Here is a 21037-nt window from a genome sequence, read left to right as displayed (position 1 = left end):
ATGGAAACTTCTTGGCTTGGTTTCCTGGTCACAAAAACGTATTGAGGAAATGCTTACCAAGCTTCTCTCTTATCTACCAAAGAGGATGGAAAGGAGTAAAAGCATCTGAAATCACAGAGAAGCTTTCAGAATTCAGATAAAGTTCATGCATTTTTCAGCCACTACAGCATGTAAATCTTTTTAAAACAATCAGTACATTCATAGCTCCCTTTCCCTACTTTCTCTGGTGTATAATACAGGTTAGTGACAGTATTTGAGGAAATTTTTACTGCTGGAAACTGAAGGATCATGACCACCAGCATTTATAGCATTTCTTGTTTAACAAAAAATCCTCTATCTTTGCTTTTAGTCTTCCACTGCAAATCCAACACTTTGGAACCTGAATTAGTGGTACAAACTACTGAAGGATTTCCTCCCTTTCTCCTGTTCATGTGCTCTCCAACAATATTAGCAACCATAAAGACTGTACAAAGCAAAATATGGAATGTCAAACAACAGAGGTCACAAATGTTCCCCCAGAGCAATATCTGCAGAAATCCTGCCTGCAGCAAGACTGAGAGAAGGCCTCTGCAACAGTCCATCCCACTCAACAGGGCTCCTCATCTGTTGGTGTGTCACAGATCAGACTGCTACAGGACTCCAAGCACCACAGCAAGCTCTCCAAAATTTTATATGCTTTTGCTTTTTTGCTACAAATAAACCTAGCAACAAGAGGGATCAGAATGTGAACCTAGAATTTCAGTGTTTGTATGGATCTGAGCTGATGTCTCTGCTAGAAGTCTGGAAGGATCATTTACCAGTTGATATTTTGAAAGCATGATGATGGATTCATCTATTCCCACTCATTTACTGGCAGTTCCTGAAGTTAGCAAGAAGAGATTTGCTTATGAAGTCTGACTCATTTCCTGAAAGGAAAAGTCTGCACTCTTCTTTGGAAATGGATTAGTGCCTATACATTGTGTAACCAATCTCTGTATGTAACACACTGTGCCAAATACAGTGATCTACCACCCATCGCAGTTGATACTCTTAAACTAGCTGCTTCCCCAGTTTTCTCCTGCCTAAAGAAATCCAGCATACGCCCATTCTTAGCCACCAACACCAGCTAATGCAGTCTCAAAAACTCCTATTACTCCTGACTTCAGATGCAACACAACCTAGAAAACCAGAGATACTACCAGACAGGCTTTTGCTCATCAGACGGCACTAAAAGTCTAAGCTGCTAAGGTAGCCCACAAAATGGTCCAGGCAAGTCTCTGGTAGATGCAAAATGCACTTTTGGGGCTTAACTATAGTTATTTCGACTGAATAGGACAAAGGGGTCAGTGGAATAGAATAAAATTTATCACTTCACTGCAGCAAAAAGTATTAACTTCTCAATTCCAGTAATTAAATAACTTCACTCCGGGCCTAGGGTACAATAAAGGCAAAGGTGTCAATTTTGACTTGAAAGATACATTATGTTTTCACCCTCCTCCCTCAGCACAATTAATGTTGAGACTACTGTAGTCCACTTTTCCCCATATAAGTACTACTGCACTGCATTACTTAGATATTTAGTTTTTATCAGTATCTGCTTCTGCCTATGACAACATAAACTGTTCCTATGGCATATTAAAAGCATAGAGAACATTCATCTCTAGAAGCCAAATGTGGGACTCTTCAGCAAAGACTCTTCCACTTTCCCTTAATCTCCTGGACAGCAAAAAGCAGGCTACACGGAGGCTGCTGCCTGATCAAGGACTCCTGTGCCCCAGGAGTTTGAAGCAATGGGACCAATGGGACAAGAACAGGCACAAGGGCTATATGTCTGATGTTGGAACACAGCACAGGCATGAGCTTTCCTATTTGCCTTCCAATAATTGCAGAAGTGCAATCAGCCTATGACAACAGTTTATTGTTGGTACAGCTGCTGAAACAGTCAGTGAAGCAAAGGCATGATTCGTAAGTCCAGCCAAGACGTGTGGAGACCTTCCCTGCCACTAGAATGCTGCAGCTGTCTTTAGTCAACCTTACATGCAGTAGAAGCTAGGCTGGACCACAGGCTATGTCCTTACCATCAAAGCAGAAAGTACCTCCTTGGAAATCCTACTTTCTTTCTATCCCATAGAATGCACATGGTGCTGCAAAACATGAAGCCTTTGAAATGTCAATTTGAAACACTCATAGGGTGGATGACTCCATAGCCCACATTTGCTCTAGCAAAACACAGAGCTGAGAGAAGGGGCAGAGTTTCTCTGTATCAAATGGGAAAAAAGGGGTGGAGTATAGAAATGAGAAGATACAGCTTAATAACGGTAAAGATCAAGAAAAAAAGGTGAAGTAAGGATAATTCAGCACATAAGCAAAATGAGTGCAAACTAGTTACAAACAAAATGTAGGCCATCATTTCCAGTTTCACAGCAGATTCCTAAAGTGTATGTATGTTGGAAAGAAGTCAAAGTACTTAATGGGGACCTGTCTCTTGAAAGGGACTACATTACATGGTTTTCTGAGATAACAGGCATTTGTTTAAATGAAAAGACAATACCTTCTGGATCTTTGTATTAATAAACTGGCCTAGAAACATGCATATAGACAAATACCTTACAGAATATTTAGTTCATCACTTGACCATGCAATGACAGATGGCATCTGCAAGAAAAGATCAGTGTAGATGTTCTCGGAAAAGCATCCAAATCAGAGGAGACATACATAAAATAAGCTTTGCTGTACTGGGACAGAAAGGCTAACCAGTGACAAGGAAAGCAACAGAATAGACTAATTTTCAGTGCTCTCCTACTTCATCTTATCTTACATCACAATAAATCTACTGGATTTCCTTTTTCTGTCATTGTTTATATGCTTTTTTATTTCAAACCACAGATAAGTTAATAGGCTGGAAGACAGAGACTTTTGGTACTTAGATATCTAAATCTTGAAACCATTGTACCAGGATACGTACCACTGCTCTGAATCAACACCAAAACCCTCTCATCTCCCATCCTCTAGCATGCATTTCATTGCACTAATGTAATTATATTTTCACTATACCTTATTACCTTTTAAGCTAAAATAAAAGCTTTAGCACCCATTCGTGATTAGGCTTTATTAGAGCTTTAAGAAAAAAAAAAAACACAACTGTTTACTTTAAGGCCCAAAGTATTTCACAGGGCAGATGCACCTCCCGCTTAAGAATACAATTAAGCCTTTATTTCCTGTTATAAGTGAATTCGAAGCCAAAGGTAAATTTTTCAAATTTGTACTCACTGCTGGAGGTGCAAAATCTCATTATCTGTCACTTTCTAAATACAGGCATGGACCTTCTCTCCTTATCCCTTCAAGACAGCACTGTACTTGCTCTATCACCTGAATCCAAATAATTCAATCTGGTGGCAAAATAGGCCACTTCACATTAGGACAGCCTTTTCTCAGATTTCTCTCCGCAGGACTCAACTCCTCAGGAAACCGTGATTACAGACTTGTAAAGGTCAAAAGCACTGCCTTCTGGGGCTGATCGATCACTATTGTCATTGCAAAAACCTGTTAAGTACATTGATCTTTTACCTCACAGTAATAGGGAATGGCACAGGACTTGGAGAATAAAAGACAATGTTAGACAAAACTTTTCAGTAAACTTGGCAGCAGTACAGTAGTGCTCTTCTACCCAGAACTGTGCCTTGGCATCGCCTTCGATTCAGTGCTCAAAACCTTAAGAGTTCCCCGAAAAACTTAATTGAAGTGGTGAATACACATGGTGTGACAAGCAAAGCCCATATGTTCAAAGTCTGGCCAAGGTTAGTTACACAACACTATTTCCTGCAGTCTGACTAAGAGTAAAATTAAAACACTACTTCTCTTAAGCCAGCCTCCACAACTGTTCTCCCTCTCATGAGGATGAAGGACATATTTTGTCCATCTATAATTTGGGCACAGTCTAATATGTAAAATTTATTATTCACCTTCTGATAGCCAAATACCCATTTTGGCCATTATTTATGCACAGTTCTAAGCCATCAGGCACACAGACTGTGACATATGAAGAACCCCAAGAGACGCATATGGTTTTATGATTATGTAAAGCTCCCTCCCTGGAGGGCTGACTGATAAACTTGCCCTCTCCTACTTCTCCTTTCATGAAATTGTCCTTTTCCTTCAGGCTTGTTCCAGCCACTTGTCCAACCTGCTTGGTCAGATACTTGCCATTCTTGCATGTATCGTTGTTTTACAGTTTTCCCATTTGTGTCATTTCTTTATCTCACAAAAGTATATAGAGAGAAGTTTTATTTTCTCTTTCGTAAAATGACCCATGCAGGACAAGGCTCTGCCGAACAGGATGTGTCCCACTCTGCGTGGCTATTCTCAGTACCCCACAGCCGCTGCTCCCATTCCCTCCCAGGGTGCCTCATCCCATCCTGCCGCATCCAGCAGCACCATCACTCCCTCACACCGTATGCAGAAGGGAAACAGATGTATTTTTTCTTGCTCCTGGCCTTGCCACAGACTACAGTAGGGACTACTGCGATTCTTATCAAATCTCTGGGCAAATTCATGCAGATACTGACAGTTTTATATAAAACCACTCATATTTGGCAGGTGTGTGATAAAGCACCACAGGCAAAGCAATTAAACACAGCTTCAGGGGTGCTTTTATGTGAATGCTCTTCCAGCGTCTGAGAGGTTATAGGGCACAGAACACAGCGATGCACAGAGGACACTTGTGCAAAAGCCAGTTGCTCTCCTTAGGGCATTGCACATCATTTAAGAAGCTTTCAAAGCTCCTGAGCATGGAAGCACCCACGTGCCTACACTGTGTCCTCCCATTCTCTCCTTTCTATTTCATCTCTGAGCTACTATGTATATTCTGACTTCTGTCAGGGCTATTACAAACAGCATTTTACAAAACTCGTGCCACTTCCCTGCAGTTCTCTTTCATGTATTATCACATAGAAAGATGTAGCTTGGAAATTTGTGCACAGATCACTGTCAGCAGATGCCCGGCAGAAACCAGTGCAGCTGGACAGAGGGAGAGAAAAAAGTCTGTCTTAGTAAACAAAATACTATAAGGTAGATCAAATGAGCTATTGACATATTTCTATTGTACTACAATGTCACATATTATTTGATACCTTCAGTCTGCTAAGTGACCCTCAATGAAAGGCCATCTTTACTTAACTAGCCTGGTAGCTTCAAAAGTGTTGCAATTCCTTTAGTTTAAGGTTTTGAGGCTGTTTAATGTTGCAGCACCTCTAGACATCTTTAGCTTGAGGAAGTAAATAAGTAAGTTTCCTGCATCGGTACATTTTTGCTTATATGCCATCTCTGTACTGCATGTGCTCTATAATTGGCATTTGTTTTTCTTCCAGGGTCTGCAGGCCCACACACAGAGGTGGCATTGTGCAGTCCCCTCTTGGCAAGAAGCATTGTTCAGCTGCAAAACTGGAGAGACTGCAGGGGAAGGTCACCAAGCCTGACAGACATGAGACACACTGATGAAAGATCCAGCCTCTGTGTAAGCAGATGCCAGGGAAATTAAGATGGGGTCAGGGAAGACAAGAAGAAAAATGAGAACTGGTTAATATGGGAAGCAGATGCACCATTCCAAAACTTGCTGCAACGCAAGAACAGTGTTCAGCAGTTGGCAGAAAAAGAGGCTACCATGAGGCAAACTGAAGGTGTATTAAGTAGCTCTTGTTATTCCAAATAATGCTTGTATGATAAGATACATTCACCTACATCTTTTATATAAAGAATAACCTCTTAAACAGAGAGGTGGGTAAAATGCACTGCACCTCTAACTCTAAAGCACCTAATGTTCCACTCTCTTTTGATGCACTGCTGAAGCTGGGTCTGTACAACCTGTCCAAGTCATGCCATAGCACATTTTTGCAGCTGTCATCTTGCAGTTAAGGCATGAACTTAATACAACCTCAGGAGTTCCACTAATTTGTGCATTGACCTACATGAGCTAGTAGTTGCAGGAAAGCTCAAATCAGAAAGATAAGATTAAATGCTTGTGCTTTAAACCTTTAACTGACACACATGGGAGACCGTTGCAAGGCAAGGGATATACAGGCTCTGACAAACTTCAACAAGTCATATTCTGGTGGCACAAAATGCCACAGAAGGTTACAAGAAAACAAAACAGAAAAAAAAAACAACAACAAAAAACCCAAAACAAAAAAAAACCTTCCCCCTTCCAAAAAAATTACAAAAAACCCAAACAAACAAACAAACAAAAAAACCCCACACAAAACCAAAAAAACCCACACAAACCACAAAACAAAACACTGCAAGTCTCCCACAAGTTACTAAGTGGAGTTTATCATTCCCAACAAGCATTGAGCGAGACATTTTATGTGCTAGTCTCACATTTTGGCATCTCAACAGGATACATGTTAGTCAAATCAGGAACAGTTACTTTTCAACATCTGCAACAATGTCTGATTCCAAGTGCTTTTGGATCTTCTATCTTCTCTTAAACCTCTTGCCAGCATCCACTTCTTTCACTCAGCCAGCACTAACCTCCACCCTGACCTTTATTCCAAACGCAGTCATCAAATTACAACATATCCAAAAAATTTAGCTTAAAAAAAATCAGAGCAACTAAGTTGCATCTACAGTAAGAGGTCTCTTCATTTCCTTTCAACAACTTTAGCAGTGACAGATATTTTTATCAAAATTTAAAAAACCTCAAGGAAGGGACAAGTCTTTTTACACCTGTGAAGAGCATCCACACCTTCTGCACTGCTTGAGCTACTGCTCATGCTGCAATCACGGGGTGTGAAACCTACAGGCTTAGACCAATGAACGTACACAAACAGTATCAAAATCAGCTCTCACGCCACCTGCACTTCTGCTGTGAAGCAACAGCCACATACAAGGCAGAGCAGGTATCAGCGACATAACCTTGTGCTTAGATAAGAATTACAGACCTGTACTGCAACCACACTGCTGGGCAAAGCAACCACTTTCTATGACTCCATCATAGAAGAAAGGAAACCCAGAGAGTTTACCAAGGTTCTTCAGTTCCTCACACCCTGCCTGAATGCAGCATTCTGTAAAGAATCCCACATTTCCATTGGAGGTTTTTCACAGGCATGAACTATAATGCTATATGCTTAATGTTCTGGATCTGGACAAGAAAACACAAGGAGAAATATATATACTTGATATACTTGAGGGTGGAAAGATCACAGTTCTCCAGGCCAGAAGGCATGTCAGCAGGAAGCCAAAGACAAGTCCCACATTTCTTGTCACATATGCACATTCCCATGCCTAGTTCACCACTAGTTTAGCAAAGATATTTCATTTACATGAGATGGACTTTAATTTTTTGTGCCCCTTTAAAAACCTGCTATTTAGCATACGCAGAAGACAAGTTTTGAACAACAGCTTAAGTGCACATCTGTATTTAGAAACCTCAAACTGTAAAGCAAACCTAGGAACACAAGCTCTGCACAGTTTCCTCTATGTGAGATGAAGACATTGTTTATACAGTGATCCATACAAAGAAGCTGAGACATCTGAGTTCAAAAGGAACTTAAGATGATACAAGGTAGTGAAGACAAAGGTCTCTACTCCCTTATTTAAAAAGAAAAAATAAAAAACCTATGGCATAAATATTTTTCTCCTAGGTCTTGTCACCTTCTAAGAGACTAGAATGCCCATTTTTTAAAAACAAAGGATTTTGACAATTTTCAGTTGGCTACGAAAACTTTTACTTCTTGTGAATACTTTAGGGAGAACAGTTCTTGACTGCAACACTTACATTTGATATACAGACAATTTACAAGGTCTGTAGCATGGAAGTGAGCACAGAACTCCCACCCGAAAAAGGGCATAGACCAGAGTTCCTAATTACCAGGAAAGCTACTTACACCAGCCCATGTCTAAGCTTTCCTCACCTACAATACAGCTAGCGGTAAAAAGACAGCTAGTGGCGAAGTGCAGGTTTACCACGACACACCCAGCCCCCTCCTGCTAGTCTTTCACGGTGACACACGATCAGCACATCAGACACCCAGCTGAATTACCACTCACATCACTGGCAGGCTCTTGAGAAACACTTAAGTTTGTCAACATCAATCAGAACTGCTTGCACTGAAAGCTGGGTGAGTCAGTGCACTTGTCCCACTGTATCCCCATGCCCAGGTAAGATTAATGACACTAAATCTTCTCTGGAGCATAGAGTTAGATATGTCTGAACTTGACATGCCAGTGACCTACTTTTCAGACATGCCCAACAACCGCATCTCCCTCTGAAGGCAACAAAAGACAAGGACTCTCAGCAATTTTGAAATAGTAGCACATGCTTTTAATACAGAGGAACAGATGACAACTTAGGGTCAGCTGTGCACTTTAGGAAAATCCCACTTTAGCTTCAAATGGGCATTCAATGCTATTGATCAATCAAGACACTCTATGTTAGGCTACATATGTCTGTTAATTCCACACGTTTACTGGCAGGTGAAAGAGCATGGATGAAAGCTAATAACTTCTTTCTTAGAGCCATCCTGCATCAGATTTATACATTCTTGGATAACAAATGTTGCCACTACTTTAACTCCCACCTGCCTAGACAGGTTCATTCCTTTCCCTAGAAGAAAAACACAAAATACCTTATCCCTCCCTATACACACCAGCGGTATTGTAGATAGAGGCTCAGTCTATTTTGCCCGAGTAAGGAATAAGAAAACCCACTAAGATTAGGACACAATACACATCACTCAATTAACATGACTGACCATGATTCAGAAGAGAAAATCTGTAGAGCATACAGATGACACACACTAAAAAGAAACTCCAACCTTGCAGAGTATGTAAAGTTTAGATAACCTACTTAAATATGTAACCCCTCTGAGATTTGTACTTTTTCCCCTCTATGCCACTTTTTATGGGGAATAACCACACCCTCTATTATTACTCAGTTTTCATTTAATTTTTTCAAATATGTGCATGCATGTGCTACAAATATAATTCAGGGCTGTATAATGCATGACTATGTCTGCAAGCTATAGCTGAAACCACTTCCGTGTTGTTTAAAACCAGATAAAACCATTGGTGCCATACAAAATTGAGACCAGAGACAAAGCTAGCTCATGTTTTGAAAGGTTTAGGGGTATAAGGCCACACCATGCAGCAAAGGAAACCTTTAAAGTGATACCTAGCTGTTGCATATGCTAAGATTACCAGCAACTTCAATAATGATATGTTCAGTCATTAGCCAGCAAAACAATTTTTCCTTCATCTACAGAAGATGTCCCAACCTGAAGTAAATGCTGGAGGTGGTGAGTCATTCAGCTGAAGTTCTCTGCAGAAGTTTCAGAACATTTCTCATATGAGCAGTGCATATCACAGGCTAGGAAACATGGATGAAACTCACTTATTTGGCTAACAAGTAAAGAGACAGATAATATCTCCATAACACAGTCCTTTGCAGTTTCTAGGAAGCTCTAAAAGTCCTTCACATTCCAAAGCCATTAAACAACCAAGTCAACACCAACACTAGAAGGCAATTTACCAGAAGGAAAATTTACCATAAGAATCTGCACAAGCCTAATCATAATACACAGATATTGAAAGTCTGGTAAATTATGCTTTCGCCGCAGGTATCCTAAAATCTCCAAATTAGACTCCCAATCTGCTATTCCTTTCAAATAAGTCTTAGACTCTTAACCTTTAAATTACAATAAAAATGCTAATGCAGGCAGAAAATGAAAGAAAGAGCCATCAACCAGCATCTTCATGCCTAAAGAAATAAAAGGCAGGATCACAGTTTACAGCATCTCAAGGACACTGCAAAACAGCCCCACAAGCAAGCACATTACCTGGTTAATGCCTTGAAACAGAAAACAGCCTCCAGAACCTCCACACTTACTCCAGTACTTTAATGTCTGTAGAGCTATCGTATATCACCAGCAAAACTTTGGACATCTATCAGCAACTCTAGCAGAAGATTTCTATACCCACTTTCATCAGCAAGCAGGACTTAACTGATGTACACCAGGGATTTGCTGTGGGATGGGAAGGATGAGGGTGGTGCTCATGAACTAGGGAGTTTCTTAGTGTGAAACCCCTGGCTTCTTCTTCACTGTTTGTTTCTTGAACCTGACGTATCAGTTACCAGTGAAAACAAATATGTCTGATCAATCCCTTTCTCTACACAGAAATATCAGCCTGGAGCATCAACCTATTATCAACAAGTAAAGTTACTTATTTTTTTTCTAAGGTAGGGGGAGAGGCAGAGATTGAGAGAGACACTTATACGAGAGGAAACGAATTTCAGGAATACCTTCTTAGAGGTAAAAAGAATTGGCCAAGTAAGCCTAACAAGCTACAATGACCCAAAACAAGCTCAAGCTTTGTTCAACATCACATCAAATACATAAAAAGTGTAAAGACAATAAAATCATGAGTACATAGTAATGTAAAAGTCTGCTTAAAGTCCCTTTGACAGCGTACTGTTTAAGTATCTTAGTTCCTCTTGCTACAAGGCATGAGTTCACTTGGAGACCTCAGCCTAGGTGAACTTAAATGATCTTAAATTTGCACATATTTGACAGTTAGCTAAAAACTAAGTCCCATGGGGTACAAAGACAAAATGAAAGAAATACTGACTGTATTTCAGAAAGCTCACAGACACAGAAAAGCAGACAATTCCATGAGAAACAGTCCATCAAAATACCCTTGAGTATCCAAACACTGACACACTGTGTCTTAGGACACAGGTTACACCGTGCACCTGAGTTGTGAAGAAAATCCACTTAAAGAAATATTTATGGCCATCACAAAGAAAAACAAGCCGTTAAAGTAAAAATCTGTTTTGAAGAGTTTTGAAGCTCCAACTGCAGGGCTGAATTAAGTCTGAGATCTTTCAGAAGAGACAGAGTTGCCTCTGGGCAGCCTCAGACCCTACACGGCCCTGCTAAACGGCCTGAAAGCATTCTCCTCTTTGGCAGCTTTACATGGGATTTAACTTCAAGATCTTATCACTGATACATGGTATTTTTAAACAATTACAAAGAAACGTTTGGAGAGGGGAAACGGGAACCAAAACTACTATTCTGGTCAATGCCACCGCAATCTTTAGGCAAGGACAAAGATCTCTCTACCCTTCCCGGCAATCCTTGTGATGAAGGGGCTCTCAAATCCCATTTTACCCACGTCAAGAAAAGTCACGCAAGTCCTGCAAGTTTTAGCAGCGTTCCAGCCCAGTCGCTGCCCTGACCCATACTGCGGTGGAGAAGGGGGACACCAAGCTGGAGGCTCCTGCTCCAAGCTTCTTCCCCTCCAGGACCTGATGTAGCTGCCTAAACCAATGTCCCCATGCTGGACCACCGGCACCCTGACGCTTGCCCGGGCTCCGGTGGTGGAGTGTACAGTCCCGTCACAGATGCTGCCGGTCTGTCACCACCATCACTCGCCGGCGGTGGTGGTGAACCACCACGGCAGGACCCGTCCCCTCCCAGCACCGCTCGTCGGTGATGGTGGTGGTGGTGGGGCACCACCCGGGACCCCGCGGCGCGGGTCCCCCACTGCCACCATTGCCGGCGAGCGGTGCTGGGAAGGGACAGACCATCACCGCGGCCCCCAGAACCTCTGGACGTCCGCTCCCAGTACCTGTCCTCGGAGACGCTGATGACCCCGTCCTCCTTGGGCACTATCGCTGCCATGTTCACCACCTCCTGCGAGCCCTCCACCTTGTTGAGCAGGAGAGGCTTGCGAGTCAGCGCCTTGGGCTGGGGCTCCGCCGCCATGGGGCCGGCGGGCACCGCCGCTGCCGCCGGAGGAGGCTACTGCCGGGGGAGGAGGGGAGGGAGGCGGCCCCCACTGCCGAGGCGGAGGAGGGACTTGCCGGAGCCGGGCTCTCCCTGGGAATCAGGAACCAGCGCGGCGGCGGCGGCGGCACCGCCCCCGAGCAGGGCCGGGCCGGGCGGGGCCCTGGGGCCTGGGGGTGGAAATGGCGGCAGCTGCCGCCATGTCGTTGAAAGGGGTTGCGGCGCCGCGCCTTCACGAGGGGAATCCTTCGGTTAGGCGGGGGTTCAATCACACATCTCCTGCCATGGCCACCCTCCCAGGCTGCGGGCTGTCCTATGGGGGCAGCCCGGCGAGCGAGTCCCGCTCCCGAGCAATGCCCGGGTATCATCTGTCGGCACGGTGCTGCTGCCGAGGGGTCCGTCCGGCGGCCGCACTGCGGTGGCCGCTTGGCGAAAAAAAAGGGGCGTAAAGATTAAACAGAGGGCGTCTGCTTCCCTCTGTTTACATTTTTCTGTCTGAGTTTTTCTTGGAACTGAAGGTAAATACGAGATTTCTACTGCTATGTTAGACAGGGGCGCAGGAAGGCAGGGCTGGCAGCAGGGCTGCAACGCGACGGCATCAGAAATTCACCTTCAGACAGCTTATTCCTAAGGGAAACGAAACAGACTTCCAGCAGCTCATTTTCATCAAGAGGCTACTCTTCACTCTCTTTTCCGGACAGGTTCATTGAGGTCTAAGAAAGTGAGATAATTTGCCCAGAGCTCTGTTCTAAAGCCAGTGAAAAGGCAACTTCCTCCCGAGGCATATGCCAAACTTTCATAATCTGTCTCGAAAGATTATGGAAAATCATGCTCAATGTCTGAACGTGTTGTCCTACATCGCAGAAGTTGTCAGCAGATTGGAAAGTGTTATTTCAGCTGTAACTCTAAATTTACCCACACTAAGCCAATGAGCAGCAGTTCTCCATGAAAAATATCAGGTATGAAAATATCCACAATCAGGAGTTTAATTTATCTGCAGGAGTAACATGCAGCAGCATCAACTATAGAACAAATCCTGATTGCCCACTCACACTCATGTTGCCTATGTAGTAGATGTAGGCAACAGAGGAAAGATATTGTTAAGTCCTTGGGACAAAAACTAAAATTTCAAGATATTTAGTAATCTCTGTTATACTAAAAAAGCAATGTCTGCAGGACCACAGCAAGACATTTAAGCTTTCTCAACTAAACTATGAGATGTTCATAAGTGTAGAGGGAAAGGTCTGGTCAGCAACAGCCAAAGGCTTATGTAACATCTTATAGGAAATGAATCGGCAGTCTCAAGCTATTTCCCTAAGGATGTGTGATCGGATTAGATAACATCTCTTTCTCATAATTCTTAGATGGGAACTACTACTAAAGAGGCAAAGACCCCACCTTCTTACTGGTATGGATGATATTGCAGTCCTAGGCCAGACCTACAGATAAAAATGCTTGTCGCACTACTTGGTGAGGAGTGAGATATTCTTTGAAGATTATGACATGCTTGATAGTCTTCAGAATGGACATGTATCTAAAATTGTCTTTTACAACTGAAGTCTGGCAAGGTCTGCTGACTTTGCAGTTGCATTTGAGATTAGGCACTGTGCATCACTGATAGATAATAAGGGGCTGAGCATATGTTGGAGACAACAGGCTACAGGCTCTTGGGAGACCCAGAATACTTTTTTCCAAACACACTTTTAAGGAAGAAAGTAGTTGAGAAAACAAATGTCTTGATAGGTAAAGCTGTGGGTCACAGGACTGGAACTAGGTCCTACATATCCCCTAAATCAGCTGGATCTTCTTCAATTGCCTATTGAAACATCACATTTCCCTATTAACCTTATCTTTCCTATGTTCTTAAACAATTTCAGGTCCAACTAGTCCTTCAAGGTTTAAGACCTTTGAAGGAAAACACTGATAGGTGGGCATGCATTTTGGACCAAAGTCAAATAATAATATGCTGAAATCAAATATGTGCTTCATGTAAGTGTTTGATCTTCAGAAATAAGTTACCTTTTAGGGAGAGGGGAAGGAAAAAAAAAGGACAACACAATGCAAGTGAGGATCCAGCAGCCATTCAAGATAAAATTCTTAGGGGCATTTTTTAAAGCTTATCTGTAATGGTGATTTCCTCTGCAAAACCAGGAAAGTACTTGAATAATAGAAAGGTGTCCTGAGGTCTAGTCCATGATTTTACCAGGTGTGCAAACTTGAGGTCACTGCTCTACTCTCCCTGATGAGACGGGGAAATATTGTTGGGAAATTATTGCACACGGAAGCAATTTTATTATGACTGAGGGAAGAAAAAGTAATGGATGGAAACCTGGTGAGAGGAGGAAGGGAAGCAAAGAAGAAATAGAAAGATTTCAAAGTGAGAACCTGAAGCTTCATCCTCCATTTTACCTGACAGGCTAAAAGGGTATTGTTGTGATGGTGGAAAAGGCATTGAAATTACCAATAAGATTAGATCTACCACTGTTACAAACAATACTATCAAAAACTTTTAAAAAACAGTTTTCCTATAATGACAAAAACTAATGGACAAAAATACTTTAGTTAGAAGTTTTACAAACTACATTTGTTTTAAAAAGCAGCTAATCACATCTTGCATGACAGTTCAGACAAAGTTAGAATTGCTATAGACATCAAGTTTAATGAGTACCTACAGAAGCAAAATTAGGGTAGTGAAGAAAAGTTTTTCCCTGTGTAAAGGGAAAAAAAAAATAAGGAAATAAATCTTATAAATACTTCCTAGAAGATCTTTTTTCATTATCTGTCATAGCTTTCAGGTCAGATTGCATGGACTAAAAATATTGCTAGGACTAAAAGCAAGACAACTTAGTAACTGAATTTGAAGCCAAGAAAAGCAATCTTATTCAGTTCTTTTTTTGGATTAAAAAAATCATAGGATTAAGAATTATTAGATGCTCCTCTGGTATTTGCTTTTTGCAGGAAATTGCAAAACTTACATGGAAGAAAATTTATATGACAACACCATCTAAAGGATCTTTTTCTTGTTAACATAAATTCTGAATCAGTAAGAAGTGTGGCTACTAGGTATGCTTGGATTATCTGAACGTTCTTGGAAAAGTATATCCATCAGTAACACAGAGTGAAAAACAAGCTGAAAAATGCAAAATGAATTAATATTACCTCATCTTCGTTTCTTAGTGTCATTTCTTTCACTCTACATTTTGGCATGACACCGTGGTAAATGAAATGTCTGTTAGTTTTGGCCTTTATATCCTTGATGCAGGTTGACTTTCACTCTTTTGATTTGGATAGAGCAGAATTAGGCTGCCTGCCTAAGAGCAGTAATAGTGGCCTATGTATTCATGTGCGGGGTGAGGACAGACCACCTCAGGAAGGAAGCTGTGCTGGTTTGGACTGATGCATTCACACAGAGCAGAGCCTCTTTCCATGCCCTCATACTGCACCAGAGCCTTGGAAGACTTTCTCCAATTTCTCATCTGCAGTCTTGTTTGGAGTTTAGGAGTTGGAGCAAACCGAATTCCTCATCTTTGGCAATTTGCTTTAAAAACTGCTCTCTGGCTCCATCTTCTGTTTGGTTGGTTGGGTTTGGGATTGGTTTTTTATGTCTTTATTTATTTTGGTATATCAGGGTGAGATTCTTCTAAGTTTTACAAACTAAATTTGTTTCAAAAAACCACATCTGTGTAATCACATCTTCTGTGACAGTTCAAACAAGCAGGAGAGAATCCTGACCAGCAGATGGAAGGGTTGGACCAGAGAGGAGGGATCTGAAGGGTCCCCAGCTGTGCTCTCAGCCTGGTGTTTAGATACTCCTGTCTGCGAAGTTGTTACTCTTATTACAAGAGGATGTGAAATCCCTTGACCAAAAGGTCAAGCAATATGTTCTGTTCTGGTGTGACTGTACTTTTCTGCAAAATTATGATCATTACATGATCTGGAAACATATGTGACATGCCTCATACCTTTCAGCTAAAACTGGCAAGCACTGGGGCCACTGAGTACATGTAGGACAATTTAATAAACAGTTTGGCCTCTTTGTGGATGCTGTATAAAACAGCCCTTTTACAAAGTGCTCAACAATAACGAGAGTAATATTTAAAGTCCCCAAACCAGGCCTTTAATAAAGAAAAACTGGTTTATGGTGATTCATTTTTAGGCCTGAACTATTCAACATATGCCCTTTGGAGCCATTAAGTAATCTGATTCTAGTTGCTCCCACTCTGCAAGAAGGGAACTACTGTGGGAGCAAAACTGCACTTTGACTGATTCAGTGCTTAAATTTAAAATTGCTCTGTTGACAGCAAGCCAGATTTCAGCTTCTGAGGCCTCTTCCTCAATCACCCATGTAAAACCAAAAAACTTATGTACAAAAAAGACAACCACATAAAAAAGGTAAAACCACTTGGCAACAAGTAGAGCTGCCTCTCAATAGCCATTGAATACAGTAGTGTTTCACTCTTATGCTTTTCTTCTCTGCTTGTTTGTAAACTAAATGTTTTCCCGCTTTACAATATATGGGATTTACAGTTTCTTCTACATCTGTACTTCTATGGAACTGCAAAAATTCATGCTTAAAATTCTCTCCTTCTCCTGTTTTGTCATCAGTGACAGCCTTCATAAGATAGTAACTGAAAAATATTTTTAGTTTCAGATGCTACATCACTCTTGGAAGCATGTGGGAAACAAATATAAATGAGCTCTTTATATAGAAAGGCATCTTCATGGAGTACCAAAATGTTCTTGCTTAAAAATATGAAACTTGTTACAAAAATGCACATTCAAATCTAATCACAGCTCCTTATTTTGCTCCAGGTATTTATCAGTCGCACAATAAATAGTATACTGCCCTGCATGCTAATTGTGACAGGTTTTTTCTACTTTTCCTTAGTTTCAATTTATGCAGGGATCCAGAAAAGAGGATCTATCATAAACAGAGCTTGGATCTGCTCTGGGTCAAAGTTATGGAGAAAAAGATTAGCATTAAAAAATATGCATGGCAGTATTACTGTGTAGCAACTTATCAAGAAGATATACACTCATTTTTAGCTGCCATGCAAGTGCTGTTGGCTTTGTAACTGACTGTGAACATGTGAGAACAAAAAAAGGGATGCTGTGTCAGTGTGTGGGCTGCAAATGAGAACTTCTGGCTCATACATTTTGCCCCATAAGCAATTCTGGCATTGTATGCAGTCTTATTGCTGTTTCCTTTGTCCTCATTGATCCTGCTATAGTATTACTCACATTCTAGGCTCCCAACTTGCTGTAAAAAAATCTCTGTAATTTAATTCACTGTCTTTTTGGTGGAACTTTCTGACCACTAATTCTTCTAAGCTCATTATTCTTGCATTTTTCTAGGCCTCAGGACTTCAGAACTTGTTTTTTTCTTCCCTAAATCTTCCTTCCCTCTATGATATTGAAGAATCATGAAGTATCATCAGTAAACACATTTTTGTAACTGGAAAATGCATTAAAATCACCTATGTAACCTGCTTGAAAGGTAAATAAATTTCTCTTACATAATTCATGACTATATGAAAGCTTTGAAGTATTTCCTTTTCTTTCAACTAAAGTGTGCAATTTAGAAAATATCCAGGGAATATCAAGGAACTTTTCCTTACAATAACTTTTATACTTTTGTCTTTTAGCTTTTTTTTTTTTAAATTTTCTCACCTTTACTACATATGGGCCTACCGTGGATGTTGTTAGGTTGGCAAAATGCTTTCAGCCATCTGAAACCACATGAAGTTCAACAAGGCCAAGTGCAAGGTCCTGCACCTGGATCAGTGCAATTCTCCATATCAATACAAGTCAGGGGATGAATGGATTAGGAGCAGCCCCACAGAGATGGTCTTGGGGATACTGGAAGATAAAAAATTAGATATGACCCAGCAATGTGCACTTCCAACCCAGAAAGGCAATCATACCCTGGGCTGCACCAAATCATGTCCTGGGCTGCAGCATGGCGAGCAGGTCAAGGGAGGTGATTCTGCCCCTCTAGTCTGGTGAAACCCCACCTGGAGTACTGTGGGGTTCAACAGCTCTGGGGTCCCTAACATAAGAAGGATATGGCCCTGTTAAAGCAGGTTCAGAGGAGAACCACAAAAATGGTCAGAGGGCTGGAACACCTCTCCTATGAGGAAAGGCTGAGAGAATTAGGGTTGTTCAGCCTGGAGAAGAGAAGGCACCAGGGAAACCTTATTTGTGGTCTTTCAATATATAAAGGCAGCCTATAAGGAAGACAGGGAGAGACTTTGTACTGAGGCCTGTAGTGACAGGACAAGTGGCAAGGGTTTTAAACTGAAGGAAGGTAGGTTTAGATTTGGCATAAGAAGAAACTTTTTTTACAAGGAGGATGGTGAGACACTAACATAGGTGGCCCAGAAAAGTCGTGAATGCCCCATCCTGGAAAGTGTTCAAAGTCAGGTTGATGGGGCTCTGAGCAACATGGTCTAGTGGAAGGTTCCCTGCCCATGACAGGTGGGTTGGAACTACATGATCTCTAAGATCCCTTTCAACCTGAACCATTCTGTGATTCTGTGATCTGAGTCCAGAAAGAGAAAAATCAAAAAAGAAAACTACTATTAAAATACAAACCATGGTTCATTGCTTGTTAATATTGAAAGTACCTTTGAAGAAAGAATGCAGGAATATTTAAAAAATAAAAGGTCTGATGCAACTTATGGCCAAAAAGATCCTAGCAGTGCTACTGCTAACAATGCTCTAGCATTATTTTAATACACATTTTTCAACAGAAAATTTTTGGAGATTTTTATAGATTAGCTCTTACTGCAATTACATGGAAAGCTCCATATTGTATAAATGAAGCATCTGACTCCAAAAAAATAGGTAAACCCTCACTAAAGCTGCCAATTTTTTTACGACTAAAACCTGTGACAAAAAATTGCTTTAAAAGCTTGTTGTTCCTGAAGCAGGGTGGCTGAACTCATCCATTCTGTGGAAAATCATTTCTGCAAAGAAGTCCCAAGAAGCAGCTTGAGAGCAAAATTGCAGAAGTTTCAGTGTATGCAGGGACTTATGACTCAGTATCACAGGGCTATTTGAGGAGTTAAGAGAGAATCCCAGATTGTCTAATCAAACTTTTGCATGTCTTATTTTGTGCAAATATTATGTATTGCCTTCATTTTAGCAGGTAAGTCACTGTTTCTGGCCATCACAGCAGGATGAGGTTCCTCAGTGTGTTAGCACATATATACATAATGCCACATTTAGATGGGCACTATCACGAATGGTGTTGTGGAGCATTTGGTTCTCTGATTACTTCATGGCCACTCCTGATAAGCATCATTTTTTTTCTAGATAGATTACAGCCAGAACATCTGATTGCTTTGAACATCTTGCACAGTAGTAGGCCCATATGTCTATCATCGCAATTTACACAGTGCCCTTTGATTCTGAAGAGAGAACCATATCTGAGTCAGGTTTAGCTGCTGTAAGGAGACATCCTTTGTGACTAGAGTGGGTGTGAAAGCACTGGCCCACTGTAGGACATCCACCAAATGAGAAAATTCATGGAAGTGTGAGAAATACTCTTTATTGTAACATATAAAATGTACGTGGGTTTCGAGGGCAAAACCAATTATTCAGTGATGTCCTCATCTGTAGCTCAGTGACCTCCTTGTATAAAAATATGATCTGACAAGATAGTAGAAATTCTCTGTGAAGACTAAGGAACTGACATATGTACATCTTGTACCTCTGAAAGTGGATGAGGAAACTCCAAATGGGAAAACAAAGAAAGCCCCTGAGTCAGTCCATCTGGGACTGACTGGTGAGAGGAAAAAAAAACCAAGTTACATTCTTAGTTGTTTTCATTAGTCCCCAAAGTTCAGGCTAACTAGGCCCAGAATAGCCTCTGTATTGTATGCTTAATATGAGCATAGGACAATATTCACACAGAAGCTCTAAATCAGGTATCAATGTCATAAGAAAAAGGTGCTCAAAAGACTCCATAACAGGCCAAGTGATGCTCTTGAAGTCAAAAGAACTTGTCTGCTGTGTTAGTTCAGTTCTCAGTAATAGGAGGGGACTTGGGCAATAGTTAATTTTCAGTGAACTCTGACACGAAACACTAAGAATTGGCCACATGTCCCAAAGTGTTCAAGTGTGAAAACACTAGAGAAAGGACAGGTAAAGAACATGTAAAGACCCTCAAATTGTAATGAATAAGTGTTGGAAATCTGAAAAGTCACAAGTGTAGGTATGCAGGTGTGCACATACCTAAACACATTAAAACAAACAAACAAACAAACAACCCTCAAAAAACCAAACTCAAAAAGAAACCTTTCACTAAAGCTACAGAGACCAAGGCCAAAACTGTAGCAAGAAATTCTGGTACCTGCTCCAGCTCTATTAGCTCATAAAACAGACCAGAGATCATTCTTTGTATTCTGAGGCCAAACAGTGTGTGTCAGCTTGTATCACAGAACTACATTTTCTTCTTCATTCAAAAGTGATGATGTAAAATCACTTTTGGGGAAATGACCCCTGCTCCATGCTGTCTTCCAAGCCATGTGCACATACAATCTGAGAAACCGCTAAGAGCTGCATGCCAGAACTGCCAAGTAATCTGCTTATACTTCAATTTTAAGTGCTCTGCATAGCAGTGCAAGAGCACTGGCCTCTGCACCTTACCAGTGTAGATCCAGCTGATGAGTCTTTCTCCAGCGTTTTGGTACCTTGCAATCCATCAGTATGGCCCCAGCGATCCTGGGAGCAGGTACCAAGAACATGTAACAAACTTTTTGGCATTTCAGGAGCTACATGGTGAGGGTCCCAGGCAGCTGCCAGGACCCTGACTGCTAGAGGAGCAGGCAGCCCAATTTCTCTCCTTCACAGTGGTACACAGTGAAGTACAAGCCATCCTCTCAAGCACTTCACTGTGCAGATTTATATTCTAGGGATTTCAGCACCTGGCTGGCAGAATATCTCCATAGGGATGTCTGACTGGACCTATATCAATCAGCATTCAACTCCTTGACTCCCTCCTTTGGGAGATGAGTGCCAGGTGTTAGGGACTGTCTTACCTACTCTTTGATACAATCCTGCTGACAATTTTCCTCTCACAGGTGCTGATAACCAAAAAGAGAGAGAAAAAAAAAAGAAGAGAAACTAGGACAACTTTCCTATGCAGGGATGGGCTGGAGCCTGATCTGAATGGAGAGGAGGAAAGAGGGAAAGGCTGTGCAGCTGCAGCATGATTTCATACTGTGAACACATGACTCCAGTGGCTTCAATCCTCTTGTAAGACTATATTTGCC

At 41.5% G+C, this 21037-nt stretch overlaps 1 protein-coding gene across 3 annotated transcripts in view; it reads right to left on the bottom strand.

Moving 5' to 3' along the window:
• The window catches only part of WDFY2 (WD repeat and FYVE domain containing 2), a 95284-nt gene that overhangs the window by 65137 nt on the left and 9110 nt on the right, over positions 1 to 21037 (bottom strand). For 2 of the 3 annotated variants that reach the window (XM_017815017.1, XM_017815018.1), the window contains exon 1: positions 11602 to 11932. The exons of the other annotated variant lie outside the window; for it this stretch is intronic. In XM_017815017.1, the coding sequence (XP_017670506.1) occupies positions 11602 to 11738 (137 nt within the window). In that variant the 5' untranslated portion in view covers positions 11739 to 11932. Of the gene's footprint in view, positions 1 to 11601; positions 11933 to 21037 lie in introns of those variants that run through there. 3 annotated transcript variants of the gene reach the window in all.

Source organism: Lepidothrix coronata, unplaced genomic scaffold, assembly GCF_001604755.1.
Source record: "Lepidothrix coronata isolate B3197 unplaced genomic scaffold, Lepidothrix_coronata-1.0 Scaffold48, whole genome shotgun sequence".
Lineage (NCBI taxonomy): Eukaryota > Metazoa > Chordata > Aves > Passeriformes > Pipridae > Lepidothrix > Lepidothrix coronata.
The sequence above is the reverse complement of the archived record's forward strand: the minus strand, read 5'-3'. Positions and strand labels throughout refer to the sequence as shown.